Here is a 16,568-nt window from a genome sequence, read left to right as displayed (position 1 = left end):
AGTGCCTAGCAACATCTTCCCGTCGTAAGCTCGGCAACTTGGGAACCCCATCGAAATCAGTCGTGGAAACTCGACATGAATTCGCTGTCTCCTTACCCACACGTAAGTCAATCTCCGAGAATGCTTAGGTAAACCGCACATGTGAAACAAACTTCGTGGCAAAATACTAGTGCAATGTAGTCATTCAGCATTTACTGAAAACCTAAAGCCCAAAAGGTTAATACATTCTCTTCTTACTGGTTTCTTAACCGCAATCGTAATGTCTAATGCGGCTGCGGCACTACAACACGACAGTCGTATTCGTATGGATCAAGAAACCACATAGTCGGAAAACGAGACTGTTTACTGGTTTTACTTTTTTACAAAGTTTCACATCCTACCACAAGGAAAACAACAAATAAAACCCGATAAAAACAAACCTACAAAACTATACAAAACACCGACAAAAATCACCACTGTTCAGAAGAGCATTTTATCATGTTTCAACTTAGCCAACCGGTCAGCATCCAGCGGCTCATACCGTCCCAGCTCGATACTGAAATGCGCCAGACCATGCGTCACCGTGCGAATATCCCGGCTAAAGTGCATCATCTCCGCCAGCGGACACTCCGCGTTGACCGTCCGCGCTTCCTCATCCAGCACGTCGATCTCCTTGATTTGCGCGTGCCGCCGTGCCAAATCCCCTAACACATCGTGGACACACTGGCTAGGCACGGTCACTGCTACATTCATCAGCGGTTGCAGCAGTTGTGCGCTGGATTTCGCCAGGATTTCACGGACACACTGACTGGCCGCCGCGGCGATCACTGGAGAAAGGGTGCCGCGGGCTGTGCTCACTTTCACCTGGTTGAAAAAGATGATGCTGTGTCAAATCACAAATCGCAACTTTTCGGTACGATGCACTAACATGGAAGTCCATTCTGTGCCACGTACAAACGTAAACTGCAAGCACTTATTCACTTTCACTAAATGTCCAAAATAATTAGTGTTTGAATACAGGTCGCGGCACTTACCAAGTTCACTTTGACGTCGATAACCTGGTAGCCCAGCACCGGGCCGGCCGTCAAAGCCGCCGCCACTCCATTATTCACCGCTTTATGGTGTCCGGATGCACTTTGGTCCAGTCGATGTCCGGCGACGACTGCAGTTTGCACTTGCGGAACAATCCACTCTCCGCAACCGAGCGTATCCGCAGATGGATATCCACACGATTGTGGACACCGGCCACTTCCCGTACCATCTGTAGAGTGTGCTCTTCGGTACCGGTGATGGTCTCTTTGTAAGCTACCTGCATTGGTCCCAGGTAGAGGTCCAATCCGTACTCGCCTTTAATACGGTCTTTCAGAATTTCCAGATGCAGTTCGCCCATGCCGGAGAGCACAAGCTGGCCGGTTTCCGGATCATTGCGAACCTATGGTGCAAACCAAACAAAACAATAAACGCCAACTGGAACGACTGAACAGATAAATTCAAATAAGTACTGTAAGCGAAGTAAAACAGACCAGAAGATCGTTGCTTTTACAGTTCGCATTTCGCAATAACGCCAAAGCAATCTCATTTGTACGGTTGCACCCAATATTAACAGCAGTAATTTTTGCACCAACCTTGACTGAGGGATCTTCTTTCTGCACAATGGCCAGGGCATCCTCAAGCGCCTGCTGTTTAGACGGCGAATCAGTCTCCACCGAGCAGAAGTACACGGGATCGGGGATACGCAGCACGGCCACCTGATCTGTCGGGGCGTCGTCGAGATGCGCCCCACTGGCAACCAGCGTATCTCCCGTCACGGTCTCCTTCAGCCCACTTAGCACGGCGATGTTGCCCTCGGTGGCCTCGGCGATCTCCCGCAGCTCATCGGCATATGCCTCGTGGATTTTCACCACTTTCTCCCGCAGCTGCTTGTTAACGTTGAAGATAGACGCACCGGATTTTAAGGCTGCCGCGGTAAATACGAAGAAACGTCAGGAGACCTGCAAGTTTTCAATAACTCCGCAAGATATACGTATAATACTTAAACGGCTTAATAAGGCTTAATACGGAATCTGGATTTTATTCTACTACTTAAAGCTGAATTACAGTACTTTGCTTCAATTTTATGATTTCCTTTATTCGAATGCTGATGAAATATCACTTGCTACTCAAATACATTTTTTCCCATAGTGTTTTGTGTGTTTACTACATTGTCATTTTTTCCATTCCAGACGCTTTACCATAATAACAATCAAAAATTCCGCAAGCTTTTATACGAAAAAAGTAGAGCAAGTATTCGACACCACAGATGTTAACTTTAAATAAATTTGCTATCGCTCAACTTTGTTATTTAATTTTTTTAAATTACATTAAGTACTACCAGTAAAAGTAAAAAATCTAACTAAGCCAACTAACTAACTAAAAAACTGCTTTTAGTTCCTAAAAGAAGAACATGCTAGTAATTTTATAGGAGTTATCACCGTAGCAACATCGAATAAGTGAATTCTGAGGATAAATAAGTAGAGGTTCATAATTTTCAAAACAAGTCTCACCCGATATTACGGAAGGAGATAACGATCGACAGAGGTTTGCATAATAGCGTAGAAATTCACTGAAAAGCGCGCCAAGCTTCCGTGGTTCATCTACGCATTTTTCACTAAAAGCAATGCTAAAGGAATCTGCATCATCCTCGAGTAACTTCCTCGCATCGATTCAATTAAGCCACGACCGTGTCCCAACTGGACAATCCGGTATTGTTCCATTGGTCACAGTCTCGTAACACATGCTGGATTGCTGGTTAATATTCTTAACAACCGCGACTGCGACAGGTCATTCCCTACATTGCCTGCATGGGAACTCTATGGACTGCGTCTCTCCCGGATTAAATCGTTTACAAATTCCCGGGACCGATGTGCTGGATTGGAAAACTGTATTGTATAAAGTACGCAGGATTTACTTTCAAAAAATTCAGAACAGCTGTCACTATTACCTGCTAAATACCTCAGGGACCGGGAAAAATGACAATCTATCCTAATAATCTCTATTTCCGTCCTTTTCACATTCTGATCACGGCTAACAAGGATCATTCCCTCTTACGGATCCAACGCTACGAATGTCGATCGGTAATTTTTCCTTAATCAAATCACCGATTAAGCAATACACACTGTATGGTCATTAGAGCACTTAATTCACAGTTTATCATTAATCCAGCAAAGGAAAAATGTACAAAATGATACCGTTGCACGAAAAATTCGATCTTTTTCGAGAATAGCCGGCCGCAATGTTATCGCTAGGCCTGATCGGTTCCCGCGATTTAGAGCCACGCGATGCCAGCAATCCGTTGACCACCTGGTACTTTTCGGACAGTGTCCAGAAGGCGCAACTTATACTCACACTGGACATCTGCCAAAGTACGCCCTGAACGTACATTTACTATTATTACTACATTTCATGATTATATAGTGTGCAGTTTGCCACCACAAAAAGTTTACAATTAGACTCAAACTACATACCATACTCGTAATTCTGATAAGCCGCAACTACAGAGTAATTAAGATTTGATGAAAATTAACGGGTGACGAAACTGATTGGTACGCAATGCCGACCCAACTGTAGAACCAAGGTAGAAAGTGTCATGATATTACTGTAATTAATTTCAAACCAATTACAAAACTGCACTTTTAATTTAGCTCTCCGCGACGAAGGCGCTAAGCGCGCGGAAAAACAGTACAACATCTCGAAAATTGCCCAGCCACTGACACCCTGCGCCCTCAGTCCAATGAAAAACAGTTTCCAAATCGAATTCTCCACCATTTCCGCCAGTAGTGTGGAGCGTATTACACTGCAGATGTGTGATGAAGAAACCGATGACGGCACGTCGCTATTCATGCAGCACATCGCTAAGCACATGAAAAATCGCCAACACATGCTGTATCCACATTGTCCCGAATGGATGACACTCAGCGACACGATCGCCAGGGTCAACAGCAAATTACTGTACAATCCTCTGGTGTGCCGAGCCAACGGAACGGACTACATTCAACCGGATAGCCTTTTTGAGGTACCTTACATAAGTCACATTCATTTTAAATGAACACATATTTCACTGCAAAATCAAATCCGTCACGCATTAAATCTCAGCTAGATCGCTAACGAAAACGCATTTGTTGATCGGAAATAAAAATTTAAATGGTGGTGCTAACTTTAATTTTCACACAGGAAATGGTGATTGCAGCAGCTCCAGATCAAGCCCGCAAAGCATTAGGATATATTAATCCGTATCTATGCATTTTGGGATATCGAAGAGAGAAAATGGTCTGCATTCAGATCTTTCACACGGTTCAGGTAATTTACCGCAAGAATTAATATAAATAATTTCTGTTGTGAAAATCCCACACTCGATCCACAATTTGAATATCGCAGAATATCATTCTAGAGCAGAATTTTTTGTCATGAACATCCGGACAGAAAGTTCCCAAAATATGAATTGTGGATCGGTGTGGATGCAGGATCCACGGCTTTCCTACGCCTTCTACGAATTTTTCAAGGTTTTAAGCTTTAAAAGAGATCGGTTTTATTCTCCCATCGTCAACTTATAAAAAGTTTAGAAATTTGCGATAAATCGGTTTTCAGTAGCTGTACTCTGTACGTAATTTTTAAAGTCCGAAATGTGCATGGATTTTTTTTTATAAAATTTATTTGTCTCTTAACTTCTAATGTAGCGCTATTTTCGAAAACGCTGCTTTCATTCTTTGCGAACTAAAGACGATGAGATAAAATATCCAACCTTTTTAAAAAGCAAGATATCCACGAATTGTCTTTTCAAATCAATTTTTTGTAAAAACAAATTATGGATTCGTTCTGTAGTGATACATGCTGGTGGCGATGGCGTGGAGTACGCTAAGCGTGTCTCAGCCTGCACCACTGAGGAATTCCTCGCCCAGGGCCAATTACCAGTGGACAGCAATCGTACCTTCGTTCTACCACTCGGACCAAACAGACAGAAGACGGTTCTAGAGTTTGGCTTCATTCAGTTCTCCTGCGAAGCCGTGGGATACGGAAAATATGCCACAAAATCGGCAACATCTTCCAGTATCTACTCGATAGCGCCGTACAGCGCTCCCCCACTTCGACGTCTACACAAACTCATCAAGGTAAAAAAAAGTACGTAATACAAAGGAATATGATCTGCAGGGTATTTCACCGTCAAGCCTCAACATCAGCAAACCATTCAAAAGCGAATTAAATATACTCGTAAACACCGGTACCTAACCTAACTACTTTCACTAACCACAGAATTTGGAAAATAGTTTTCGTTAATCTCATAATTGTGGAAAAAGAATACGCAACGAAGCAAAATGTTGGAATAATAAAAAGAAAAGGCTCAGCCAACAAGCTTTGATTGCGCAAAACTATTAGGTAGTGACCTATCGTCTCGCTGCAGATTGTGATAATACGGGCACAATGACCGAATCCAACGAGCAACTCGGTTCACCATGCGAGCCGGGCACCACCACCACGGAGATCAAGGCATCAACCTCCGCCGTGGCAGCCGAACCAGAACGCTGGGCCTGGTTGGTCGATCGAGACGAAGTACGCATCGACATGCACACCGAAGTCTGCATCAATATGCAGTCGGACTATTCCGACAATGAATAAGAAATTAACAGCATTTTCAGAAAAAATTTGCTTCATAAGAACAACTAACGTCAAATATTTTAGTGCCTTTTGCGCAGCTACAAAAAAGATTTATCAATTTACATAACTCTTAAGACCGGGAGTTAATACGAATTCAACAAATCCACACTTGTAAAGTTACAACATTGGAGCGCCGTACCTTTGTACTTGTCATGGACATTTTTAAAAGCCAATCCGTAAAATCCCGAGGAGTTCTTCAAGCGCTCACTGACCATCGGTTTCTCCAGCTCCAACGGATTTGGTAGATACTTTACCACAGCATCCAACAACGCTGGAACCCCCACGTTCTTCAGAGACGAGCCGATTAGTAATGGCGCTAGTTGTCGTTTCAGGCAGGCCTCGCGGATTTCGGAGTCGATAGTCGCGCGGTCCAGGCTCTCCTTGCTATTCAGGTACAAATCGGCAAAATCATCATCCACATCGGCAAGACGTTCTAATACTGACTGGCGGGCTTTCTTCAACTCCGTCCTGCAAACGTATCACTCAATAACAGTTAATTTGTTCAAGTCTGCTTTCCGGATAAAAAAAGACAAATCTCAGCGCATACATACCGATAAAAAGTTTATTACGTATCATACACTGTATGGACTCACAACGTTCTCTAAATTTCCAGTTCCGACATATTAGTTTTACGTAGTTTTGAAAAACATTAAAGAAAGGAGACTACATACTAGTTATTAAAATTAACTCAAGGTCTTGAACAACCAAAAGAGCCAGGAAACCACTAAAAGTGTTCCTTAGATAATCGAAAAATGGGAATGTTTCTAACTTACTACAAGTGAAAATCAATAAAAATACCGATATATAGAAAATATTTCGAAACAGTGAAAACAGACATTTAGAAAAAGGCCCCAGTCGCCACACAATCTCTGTAAAAAACGCTGCATTTGCCTACAGATTCTCCAGCCGCTGATTCTCAGCCGTATCTAAGACATCCAACGCCCCGGCGAACTGTTTTCCATCCCCGAAAGGCACTTGCAGAGGTAGTGGTTTCAAAGTCAGCTTCTTCTCCAGCTGCATAATACATCGCGGAACACTGGCGCCGGGTTTGTCCATTTTGTTCAGATAAATAATACAGGGTAGTCCGAAGCGAACAGCCTGTCGCCAAACTGTCAGCGTCTGCGCCTGAACGCCTTTTGAAGCATCCAGGATGATGACAACGCCGTCCAGCGCTAGCAGCGTCCGTTCAACTTCCACCTGTAAGATTTTATTTACAGTTAGGTTTACGGTGTAAATGCGCAATACTTCTCTCTGCGAAGTCTTCTAATTCAGTAAAATACGCAGGCAAAATATGGTACAGTAGTGGAACTGGTTAGATAAAATTAGGGCCATATACGTGCTACAAATTTTCTAAGATACGGAAGTGCAAATATCGCTCTTTGGGCTTTTGAATAATTATATTATATTAAATTGTGTTCTCCAAAAGGCAACTTAGAACTTGGAACTTCTTTGAAATTTTTTCATGGAGCAATACTGTACCGTAATCTAACACTTTTGAATGATATTCCTCCAAACCAACACCTTCTTTGAAAAACCTTCCTCTCAACGTTTTCATGATACCGGTATTACCGTTATGTAACTCACAAAAAGAAACAACAAGGTAATTCTGTCGCAGCACTCACCGTGAAATCCACATGTCCCGGCGTGTCAATAAGATTTATTCTGTATCCATTCCATGGAAAGGTGATCGTCGCCGAATTTATAGTAATGCCCCGCTCACGCTCCTGCGGGAGGAAATCCATCACTGTATCCCCGGAATCCACACTGCCACAGTGACGGGTCAATCCCGACGCGAAGAGCATCCGCTCCGTCGTGGTTGTCTTCCCAGCGTCAATGTGCGCAAGGATACCGATATTCCGCGTCTTCTCTTCCTTGATGCTGTCGGTAGCGACGAGCTGTTTAATTTTGGATTTGACGAAGGCTGCGGACCGGGGTGTGCTGGTGCATACATAGCGGGATTTGCACAGCCAACTAATTAAACCTGCATACCGTAAAACGAAACATTCACCAATTTACGAAATTACCACATGAAATGTTATGCAGGGCGGACTCCCCTCATCCGGACCACAGCTCTCGTCTAAGGGAGCACATACCACGCTATTTCAGGTTCGCTAGTGAACTACGCTCTTTTACGACCTTTAGGCTACTAGTGGTGTGCAGAACGCCGAACGAACAACAACAGGCCCGACCAACAACAGCTTCTCTATCTCCCCGCTATTTCGTAAAAATTCAAAAATGAACACCGTTGATCTCCAGCTATCCTCATTAATTATACGAAGTCTCTCCACTAAGCATTTTGGCTAACTTACACAGACGGTTCTGGATGCGCAGGAAACGAAAAGGAATGTGCTCCATGTCCACCTAAAAAAGTAGAGTTTCCAAAATTTATTCTTATGCAAGCAATCTGTGTGTGTATTTGCATTGTCCGTCCGCATTTTTCTCATACGTTACAAAATTTTTATTTTCTTTATTTTCCAAATCAGAAATCGTATCAAGCTGAATAATATCGCCCTAATTAAATGACTCTTAATAATATCGACCTAATTAATTAATTCTGAATAACACCGTCCTAATCCTAATAATTAATTAGTGGAGTTTGGAGTGATCGGAAACGGAATAAAACCCAAACCGTATGCCTTCCAACCTTAAAACTGAATTAAACTTTATGAAAGGATTAATTTTTATCAGATAGTTAATCAGTTACGGCACGTGCATTTCATTCATTGTCTTCCCGAAGTAAGAAACTAATGTGCACGAGCATGTTTATTTGATAAAGCATTATAAAATCTATAATCAACTGATTGGCTCGAAAGAAAACTGCTTTTCTTTTCGTCGGTGTACTTTGCACTCCCCAGTCAATCGTCGCAGGCTCGCAGCTATAACCACAAGTCGCCTCCGCCGCTCAGTTCCCACTTGTTATCATTTTCTAATAATTATTGCTGTTCCAAAGCGTCACCGGGTGGGAATATCAGTTACCCCAAGTTCTCGGGAGTAGCATCGAAAATGGCCGGGCTATTATTGCGTAGCTTCCTGCCCACTGTATTCCTCTTATTCGTCTGCGTGTTAGCATTGGCCGGTTTAGCAACAGGTAGGTAAATACGAGTACCGGAATACATTACATTGTAAGTGCTGAGTGCTGATACCAAAAATATTTAATTTTGCCGAAATTATTCTGTTTTCTGCACTCGAATTATAAAATTTGTAATGCCACCAAAAAAATAAAAACCGTTAAAAACGGCAAAATACAGATACTTTTACTGCACAGAATTATTTACGTGCAGCCGAAACGCAATAAAAACTATAAAAATCAAAAACAACGAGAAGTGACAGACCAAAGCAAATCCTTTTAACCAGTGCTATACAATAATACGGGGAACTTTTGCAGCTCGCCATAAGAAGGCTGCTCAACCGTGCGTTCCCCGCAAGCTGGACGGGGACTCCGTTGTGTGCGTCTGCAATGCAACCTACTGCGATTCCCTGCCACCAGTGAGTCCTACGCGCGCAACCAACAACGGCTCCTACTCCCTCTACCGTTCAACGCTAGATGGCCAAAGGTATTACTTACATGCAGCCAATTGTAAAATATTTGCGTAAACCGATATACGCCAAACAAAAAACAAAAAACGCTCATCCAGATTCTACTACGAAAAGAAGTGGTTAAAAGTTAAAATTGAGACTCGTACTAAACTTACTCAAAGAGCGCCCGTACTTACCCTTCGTATTCCTCGTCAGGATGGAACACGAACAATTTTCATGAATGGGATTTTGCCTAAATACTCTAGAGGAGCTTCACTTAACGGACTTGCCGAACAACCGTCCAACTCACAGGCTCAAACATTTATTACTGCAGAGAGTGTAGTCAGTGTAGTGCTTTCCTCGATATTGAATAATATGCCTTACGCAGGCAGCCAAACCTGAATGCGCGGCTGCTGAGGTACGCATAGATCTACATTACGGCCATCAAAATAAAAGATAGATAACCAAATACATATCAAAATGAAAATATAGATAGATAGTCAGTCAGCAGGGAGCACCCGCAACAATAATGCTAACTTCAAAATATCGAAATCATTGAAACTCTGCAGTGTTTGCGGCGGTATTTTCTTAATGCAGAGGAAACTTCTGTACAGTACTGTGGCGTAGACCAACGAGCCGGTTTAATATGCTCGAACAGTGTATTAAACTGTATTGTACATCCTAATTCGTACGAGTGCAGCCTAAATAAGCGCTGTATAGTAACAAATAGTAAAACTAAAAATAACTCTAATGATACCAATAGTTGGTGTTTAGTAAACTTTTTGTGCCACTGTACTACAGCGGGGAATTTATAGAGTACTGGTAAAACTCTTAAAATTTGTTGTTGTACTTTTTGTTATTCGTGTCTGTTTGCATTTCGTACCATAATAACAACTACTTATATAAATTATGTGTTATTTAATTTTTACCCCAACAATTAACCGTCCCCTGCTGCCGCTACCAAATATTTTGACATTTACAGATTTAACAAAACCCAGGGCAGCTTCAGCAAGAGTCACCATCCCAGCGCCGCTTCGCTGACACTTACTATAGCCAACACCACCCGGCAGAATATTCTGGGCTTTGGTGGCGCCTTCACCGACGCCGCCGGGGTGAACATTTTGCAGCTGTCGCCTCCCGCACAGGATAACCTTTTGTCTAGTTACTACGGGCCCAACGGAATCGAGTACTCTATTGGCCGCGTTAACATGGCGGGCTGCGATTTTTCCACCCACGTCTACACCTACGATGACACCCCGGGTGACCTTAAATTGGACCACTTTGCACTCACCCCGGAGGACAACAAGATGAAGATCCCACTGATACAACGAGCGCAGGCTTTGACCAAGACGGCTATCCGCGTCTTTGCTAGTCCATGGTATACTCATTCTCGAAAATCGAGCTCTAGCACTTTCTGACTTAAATTCGGGGGAAATAATTTGAGATGTGCGTACTTACAATGTTAGTTACTGCCGGTAAAGCCTTAGTACGCGACTACGCGTATTGAATCTCGAGCGACAGTAATTGGTCTTCTTCGGATACACGTCGGAATTAAGAAGTTATATTTTCCGACGTCGTACTCGTTAGGACGATTGCCTCAAATGAAACAATATATAGATACGAGTACATAAGTACGCCCCTGCATTAATTAGTTTTCAGGCTTAAATATACCCTTGCAATGACTTATTGACCACTGATTCCGCTTCCGGGAGTTGTTTGTAAAATTGTAGCGGTGGCCACGGTTATTTTCCCAACAGGTCCGCTCCAGGTTGGATGAAGACCTCCGGTAACGCTTCCACATCTGGCACCTTAAAAGGTCAAGCCGGTAGCGATTACTCCAAAGCATGGGCGCAGTATTTCGTCAAATTCATCCAAGCCTACGAAGCTCAAAATGTTGAGTGAATTTTCCATGTTAATCCTCTTGTTTTTTGCACAATCACGGTTGTTGGCAGATCACCATCTGGGGCATCACCGCCCAGAATGAGCCCAGTGACGGCATGATTCCCCATTTTCCCTTCAACGCCCTCGGCTTCACTGCCGCCACCCAACGCGACTTCATCGCCAGTGACCTCGGACCGGCATTGACCGCCGCCGGGCTGCGCCGCGTCAAACTGATGATTATGGATGACCAGCGCGTGCTCCTCCCCGGATGGGCGGACACGGTGCTGTCCAAATCTCGAATGAATTGGGAGAGCAAGTCGGATGCCGCGGACTTTGTGGACGGCATCGCTGTGCACTGGTACGCCGATCCCATCACGCCGGCGTCTGTGCTGAGTAAGACACACGATCACCATCCGGACAAGTTCATCCTCAGCACCGAGGCCTGTGAGGGAAGTTATCCTTGGCAAAAAAAGGTCATCCTGGGTGATTGGGGACGGGCGGAATCGTATGCGGTGGACATCATTGAGGTGTGTTTAAATACTATGACTGCAGATTTTCCACGGTTCTGGACACACACTTTAATTATATCACTTTATACGAGTAACACTGTACTCTTGGCTCTCGATGACTAGCTGTGCCTCTAGGCGCAACGATCACAATGAAATTTTATGTAGTCACTGAAAAATTGGACAAATAAATATAATTTGTAAAACTAAAATGTACACGTATTCGATTAATTCACGTTTAATATTTGTTTAATTGTTGATTCTTCTTCGCCGGAGGAGAGCGTATTTACACACAAACCGTACAATAATTTATCTTAAAGTCTTAAAGCACTGATTACTTGACAATTAATTATGCAGACTTGCTTCAAATTCTATCGCACACATTTTATTCGTTTTCAAGAGCTACGATGTTGTCTTATTAATGTTTAATTTCTTAATTTTGTATAATTGTACAGTAGAGTTTGTAGAGAAGACTTGTAAGAAGACTGTGTATAATTAATTAGTAAGGCGAGCTGTAATTATTGCAAGATATCAGTGCACTGCACTGAGTGCAGTGCATGGTCGCTTGCCGACATGCCATGGGTTGTACGAGTACTTATCAGCCTTATTCTTACGTATGTTGTTGCAAAGCTTTTGTATCCGTAAGCTAAGTTGTTGCAAAGCTTACTCTTCGGAGGGTAAGACTCATAACTCATTCAGCACCTTGCTTTTTCTTCTTGAAGAACTTGCAAAACTGGGTGAGCGGATGGACTGACTGGAATCTGGCGCTCAACCCACAAGGTGGTCCCAACTGGGCCAACAACTTTGTCGACGCCCCCATCATTGTCAACAACACTGCCGACGAGCTGTACAAACAACCCATGTTCTACGCACTGGGACACTTCAGCAAATTCCTCTCGCCGGACGCGCAGATTCTCACCACTGACTTGTCCGGATGGAATCTGGGCCAAAAGGTCATGGCGGTGGCGGCGCAACGGCCCGACGGCGGCGTGGCGGCCGTTGTGCTGAATCGCGGTGATGCCGACGTACAGCTGGAGATCCGTGATCAGCGACTCGGTCGCGGCCGGATAGTGGAAAATATTCCCAAAAGATCCCTACAGACGTTTGTGTGGTGGTAACCTGGTGATCCTCGTTGAAATTAGTTGCCTGCAGCTGGATGCTGATTATAGCTTTTTTATGGTGATGAAGAGTTTCCATTTGTTTCTGAAATATGCTATGAATGCCGACTATGTCGTGTATTTTATTTGTTCGCTGTTGTTTTTATCAGCTTATATAATTTAATACTCGTATGCTGCGGATTTTTTTGTCTGTAACCACCGGCAGAATGTACCACGAATGCGCGATCGCCATTTAAGTAAACACCGCACTCGACTTGTTTTATGTTAATCTCGATTCTAAAAAGGATTTACGTTATTTTTGTTATATATTCATGTTAATTCGAGATAAGAAATTGTACTATCGCGAAGTACGGGAGTACGGAACCGATAAGCGTCTTTAATTAATTCCAGACAATGCCGAAAAGCGCTTGCAGGTTGCAGCTCCAGAATGCAAATAAAAAGCGTAAATATGTTGTACACTTACAAACACAGATCAGCTGACTTCGAATTCGATCTCTGATGACAAGTCTTCGAGGCTGAACCCAAACTGTCCCAAAATTACTTATTTACTGTACTCACTGTACTGCATAGCTGCTGTGCTACGGTTGCCTGCAGTACGAGCATTTACTATTTCATTTCAATTGTCAGTAGATTTGTAATTACACCCAAATTAAACTCATTAACCGTTTTTATCTAATGTTATATGAACTCAGAACTGGACACTTAAATTAAAAACTGTGGAATGAACATGCGCGCTGACGTAAATGAAAATCTTTGAGTGCGTTATAACAAAATACATGTTTCATACAAGCGAATTCGATGAGCCAAAGATCTTAAAGTCGATATCTTGGGGGACCATCGTTAGCATAGGGAATGACACTGCATTGGATGTAGAATATGATTGCCGACACAGCTCTTCAGACAACTCATCTTGCTGGCCCGTCGTTTCGTCATGGTGTAGGCACGAATTATGTTCTCTAGTCCAGGATCGGCGGACTGATGTAAGGCTTTCACTGCCGGAATGCCGGTTTCATCGGAGTCTGTGTTGGCGGCATAGACGAACATGCCGGTGCTGGCGTCCATGTACGGTGCTGCCCCGGCTGATGACATCAGGCCGGCGATGTCGCGACGCATGCGCGACAGTGCCCAGGTGTCCAATGGGCGTCGTCCGTGACCTGTGAGTCCAAAATGCCTGATTAATTACAGTATTCTGTGAGCGTTAGGCATAACAAAGGATAGGCCATGCAATCAGGTTATCACTACTGCGAAGAAAAGCTAGACGGGAATTAATCTCCATAAGTGAAGTACAGATCGGCACAGCATTTTACTACTGTAGTTTCGAAAATCTTTACTTTTGCGATGTGCAAATTAAAGCTAAATGCACCCATGTTACTGTACTATGATTTTCGGGTCTGACGTACAACAGGATTGCCGTGCAACAGGTTAATTAATTTGAAGTTTTCATAACAATTTCACAATTTTTCAAAATAATATAATCACTGTCATTGACTATAATTATAATAAGTAAGTGTTTTCAGCTTACACCGCATACCGGACCATTCCGGTACTTTTATTCTACAAAATCGCAACAATTTCAGAAAACAAGAAATCGATTAGACAAATTCAAAATTTATGATTAATGTGTTTCGTTCTCGAAAGGTTGCTGGATTTGAGAAACTGTATAGCGATTGGCCTTTATACACTTGGGTTCTGAATTCTGAGCAACCCTTCGGGAGTATGCTCACGTCACAAAAACAGCCTCCAGCTTGGGAGCGTCGCAATCAACTGGTTTTTAGCCGAAGTGTTTTTTCTGCTTTGCATAGAAATATCGGCTTTGCGAGACCATTAAACAGAATAGAGATATACGAAAGAATCTGAGCAGTTGTACCAGCCAGACTTCCTAATAGCATCGCCGTATCGAAGCACCGCGCACCTGATTCGTATAACGAATAATACTGTATTGCAATTCTTGAGATTCGCGAAAGGTCATGTTTGAGAACTTCTTGCGGTCTGCGACACTAATAATCGTCTTCTGACAACCTAGTGCACTATTCACTCTAAGGTAAGATTATTATTTTCGTTTGCATTATTAGTGGTAGGACAAAACTGCAGACATGAGGCGCGCCAGATACGAATACTGTGATGGGTTTTCGGAGAAACAATGACAGTGGCGATAACTGGCAGATACTGTACGTATAAAACCACGTGTATTGTACCCTAACGTGTTCCTACATAAGTAATTGTATGTTGTACACAGCAATCTTCGCCGATTTCATCTTTAGTTATAAATCACAACCCCATTAATCTGGGCTATATGGTAAATGCTGCTGCACCTCCACTTATTCAAGATTGTCTAAAGGTCACAATCAAGAAAGCACCGCATATATAGCCTACTCTAGTCGATAAAAGTGCGCTCCATAACTGTATTTTGAATAAGTTACTGCCTGACGCAAGAAAAACGCTTTTACGGTACTTACTCTCTCAGTAACAACCACATTATAATCGGGAAGAAAACGAAGTTAATGAGTACTAATTCATAATTCAAAACCTCAAGTGCCGGACATGTTCGCGTAGAGCTTAAGCTCTTCTGGAATTCGTATGTTCTAAAGCTTTACAGCTTATATTTAGTTAATTAGTTATTACATGTTAGAGTTCTGAAAGGATCCTTGTAAAATTCACAAAGCTTAAGACCATCAGCTCCAATATGAACGGATATTGTTGCGCATATAGCCATAAACCGCAGCCAGAAAAGGAAGGGATTCATGAGAGTGGCATCTGGCAGAAAAACTGCCGGGTTAGATTATTTACGTAAATACGTAAATTAGGCTCACTTTCGCGTGCGGCGATGGAATAGAAAAATATAATATTATCTGGAGTCTGAACCTAACTAATATAACGAGTTGGATCTACGTACTGATACTGTCGCCAATGTGCCGTTACAAGCAACACCGGAGTAAGGCAGAAATAGATTAACTTACCAGTCTTATCAGCCTCCACGGAGACGCTCTTGCACGACACAAACACCAGTCCAATGAGAAAGCAAGTAAAACTGATCAAACGCATTCTACCCGGTAAATAAAAACAAGCAAGCTGCTACAAACTGCGAACGAGAACTACCGATATACTGTACACTTCCGTCGTCACGGGAATTTAAGTAGTCGAACACCGGCGCCGGTAAAAACGGTGAATAATCGGTCTATACAAGAAAACGTACCTGGTATGTGTCATGCGATCAACGCCCTTTTTATACGCACAGTTAACAGATACCATGCAGATGAGCCAACATTACCGCTAAACCAATTGAACCCAACGTGCGCCACTCATGCCCGCATCAGCATAAAATAAGCGGTGTGCCAACTACAGGATCAATACGAAACAGAGTGTCCGCTTGGTCAGCTTTTACGTACGCCGTGCACTGCTCTTAATTAGTCCAGGGACGCTTAATTAAGAGCATCGGCGCACCCGGCATCCCTTCGCCGACTACGACCGGAACTGTGAGTGCCTCCGAAGACTGATCGAGTATGGCATGACCGTACCGAGTCCATAATGGAGTATTTTTATAATATCATTTCATATCAGTGCGCCGCCATCTAAATGGGTGTTCGATCGATGGCCCCCTCCCAAATGGGATCTACGCCTAAAGTGGTCCAGCGATGCAGCGGGACAATGGAACGCGGTGGTGTTTGTTGTTGCGACCATGATGATGGCTTTGTAAATCAATCCATCACGAGGAAGCGGAGATATTATGGGAAACTGCCGGATATACGCAAAACATGCTGCGGTCGTGGTATACGGGGAATTCAGCGGCTGCCACGCACATCCTGACCGGCATTTTTTAATACAATGGATGAGATCATGATAGGAGGCCTACTCACTTCTATAATATTATGATATGCCTAAA

At 43.2% G+C, this 16,568-nt stretch overlaps 4 protein-coding genes across 8 annotated transcripts; 2 read left to right on the top strand and 2 right to left on the bottom strand.

Moving 5' to 3' along the window:
* Positions 1–337: 337 nt before the first annotated feature.
* LOC129593787 (ribosome-releasing factor 2, mitochondrial-like) lies at positions 338–9,765 on the bottom strand. Its single transcript, XM_055490247.1, is given in 10 exon segments — positions 338–843; positions 1,014–1,096; positions 1,099–1,411; positions 1,605–1,934; positions 1,936–1,970; positions 5,807–6,135; positions 6,563–6,864; positions 7,290–7,648; positions 7,977–8,028; positions 9,381–9,765. Coding segments are annotated over 9 exon segments (2,181 nt in total). The 5' UTR covers positions 8,023–8,028; positions 9,381–9,765; the 3' UTR covers positions 338–459.
* Positions 2,485–6,093, top strand: LOC129593789 (uncharacterized). Of its 5 annotated transcripts, XM_055490249.1 has the most exons (9): positions 2,487–2,720; positions 2,799–2,911; positions 2,976–3,092; positions 3,242–3,380; positions 3,660–4,030; positions 4,189–4,314; positions 4,406–4,517; positions 4,837–5,123; positions 5,414–6,077. In XM_055490249.1, the coding sequence occupies exons 1-9, from the start codon at positions 2,636–2,638 to the stop codon at positions 5,435–5,437; spliced, it is 1,374 nt and encodes a 457-aa protein (XP_055346224.1). In that variant the 5' UTR covers positions 2,487–2,635; the 3' UTR covers positions 5,438–6,077. The 5 variants fall into 5 exon arrangements, 4 of the variants coding, with proteins under 4 accessions (XP_055346227.1, XP_055346224.1, XP_055346226.1 ...); XR_008691117.1 differs by lacking the exon at positions 5,414–6,077 and having other exon boundaries at positions 2,485–2,720; positions 4,393–4,517; positions 4,837–4,973; XM_055490251.1 differs by lacking the exon at positions 2,487–2,720 and having other exon boundaries at positions 2,896–2,911; positions 3,288–3,380; positions 5,414–6,092.
* On the top strand, positions 8,538–12,941 carry LOC129593788 (lysosomal acid glucosylceramidase-like). Its single transcript, XM_055490248.1, has 6 exons — positions 8,538–8,755; positions 9,053–9,221; positions 10,166–10,561; positions 10,941–11,076; positions 11,136–11,591; positions 12,293–12,941. The coding sequence occupies exons 1-6, from the start codon at positions 8,671–8,673 to the stop codon at positions 12,686–12,688; spliced, it is 1,638 nt and encodes a 545-aa protein (XP_055346223.1). The 5' UTR covers positions 8,538–8,670; the 3' UTR covers positions 12,689–12,941.
* A 128-nt stretch (positions 12,942–13,069) lies between these two features.
* Positions 13,070–16,201, bottom strand: LOC129593791 (uncharacterized). The gene is made up of 2 exons (XM_055490253.1): positions 15,646–16,201; positions 13,070–13,842 (listed from the first exon to the last, which is right to left on the bottom strand). The coding sequence occupies exons 1-2, from the start codon at positions 15,728–15,730 to the stop codon at positions 13,529–13,531; spliced, it is 399 nt and encodes a 132-aa protein (XP_055346228.1). The 5' UTR covers positions 15,731–16,201; the 3' UTR covers positions 13,070–13,528.
* Between the last annotated feature and the right edge of the window lie 367 nt (positions 16,202–16,568).

Source organism: Paramacrobiotus metropolitanus, unplaced genomic scaffold (genome assembly GCF_019649055.1).
Source record: "Paramacrobiotus metropolitanus isolate TYO unplaced genomic scaffold, Prichtersi_v1.0 Parri_scaffold0000063, whole genome shotgun sequence".
Lineage (NCBI taxonomy): Eukaryota > Metazoa > Tardigrada > Eutardigrada > Parachela > Macrobiotidae > Paramacrobiotus > Paramacrobiotus metropolitanus.
The sequence above is the reverse complement of the archived record's forward strand: the minus strand, read 5'-3'. Positions and strand labels throughout refer to the sequence as shown.

What these genes read in the sequence shown, in the direction of transcription:
- LOC129593788 (XM_055490248.1), top strand. Translation starts at nt 8,671, where the DNA reads ATGGCCGGGCTATTATTGCGTAGCTTCCTGCCCACTGTATTCCTCTTA. An exon ending in TCAACGCTAGATGGCCAAAG is followed by an intron (nt 9,222 to 10,165) that starts GTATTACTTACA and finishes TGACATTTACAG; the next exon opens with ATTTAACAAAACCCAGGGCA. An exon ending in ATGCGGTGGACATCATTGAG is followed by an intron (nt 11,592 to 12,292) that starts GTGTGTTTAAAT and finishes TTCTTCTTGAAG; the next exon opens with AACTTGCAAAACTGGGTGAG.
- LOC129593791 (XM_055490253.1), bottom strand. Translation starts at nt 15,730, where the DNA reads ATGCGTTTGATCAGTTTTACTTGCTTTCTCATTGGACTGGTGTTTGTG. An exon ending in CGTGGAGGCTGATAAGACTG is followed by an intron (nt 13,843 to 15,645) that starts GTAAGTTAATCT and finishes TTGGACTCACAG; the next exon opens with GTCACGGACGACGCCCATTG.
- LOC129593789 (XM_055490249.1), top strand. Translation starts at nt 2,636, where the DNA reads ATGCTAAAGGAATCTGCATCATCCTCGAGTAACTTCCTCGCATCGATT. An exon ending in AACGCTACGAATGTCGATCG is followed by an intron (nt 3,093 to 3,241) that starts GTAATTTTTCCT and finishes TTTCGAGAATAG; the next exon opens with CCGGCCGCAATGTTATCGCT. An exon ending in AACCGGATAGCCTTTTTGAG is followed by an intron (nt 4,031 to 4,188) that starts GTACCTTACATA and finishes ATTTTCACACAG; the next exon opens with GAAATGGTGATTGCAGCAGC.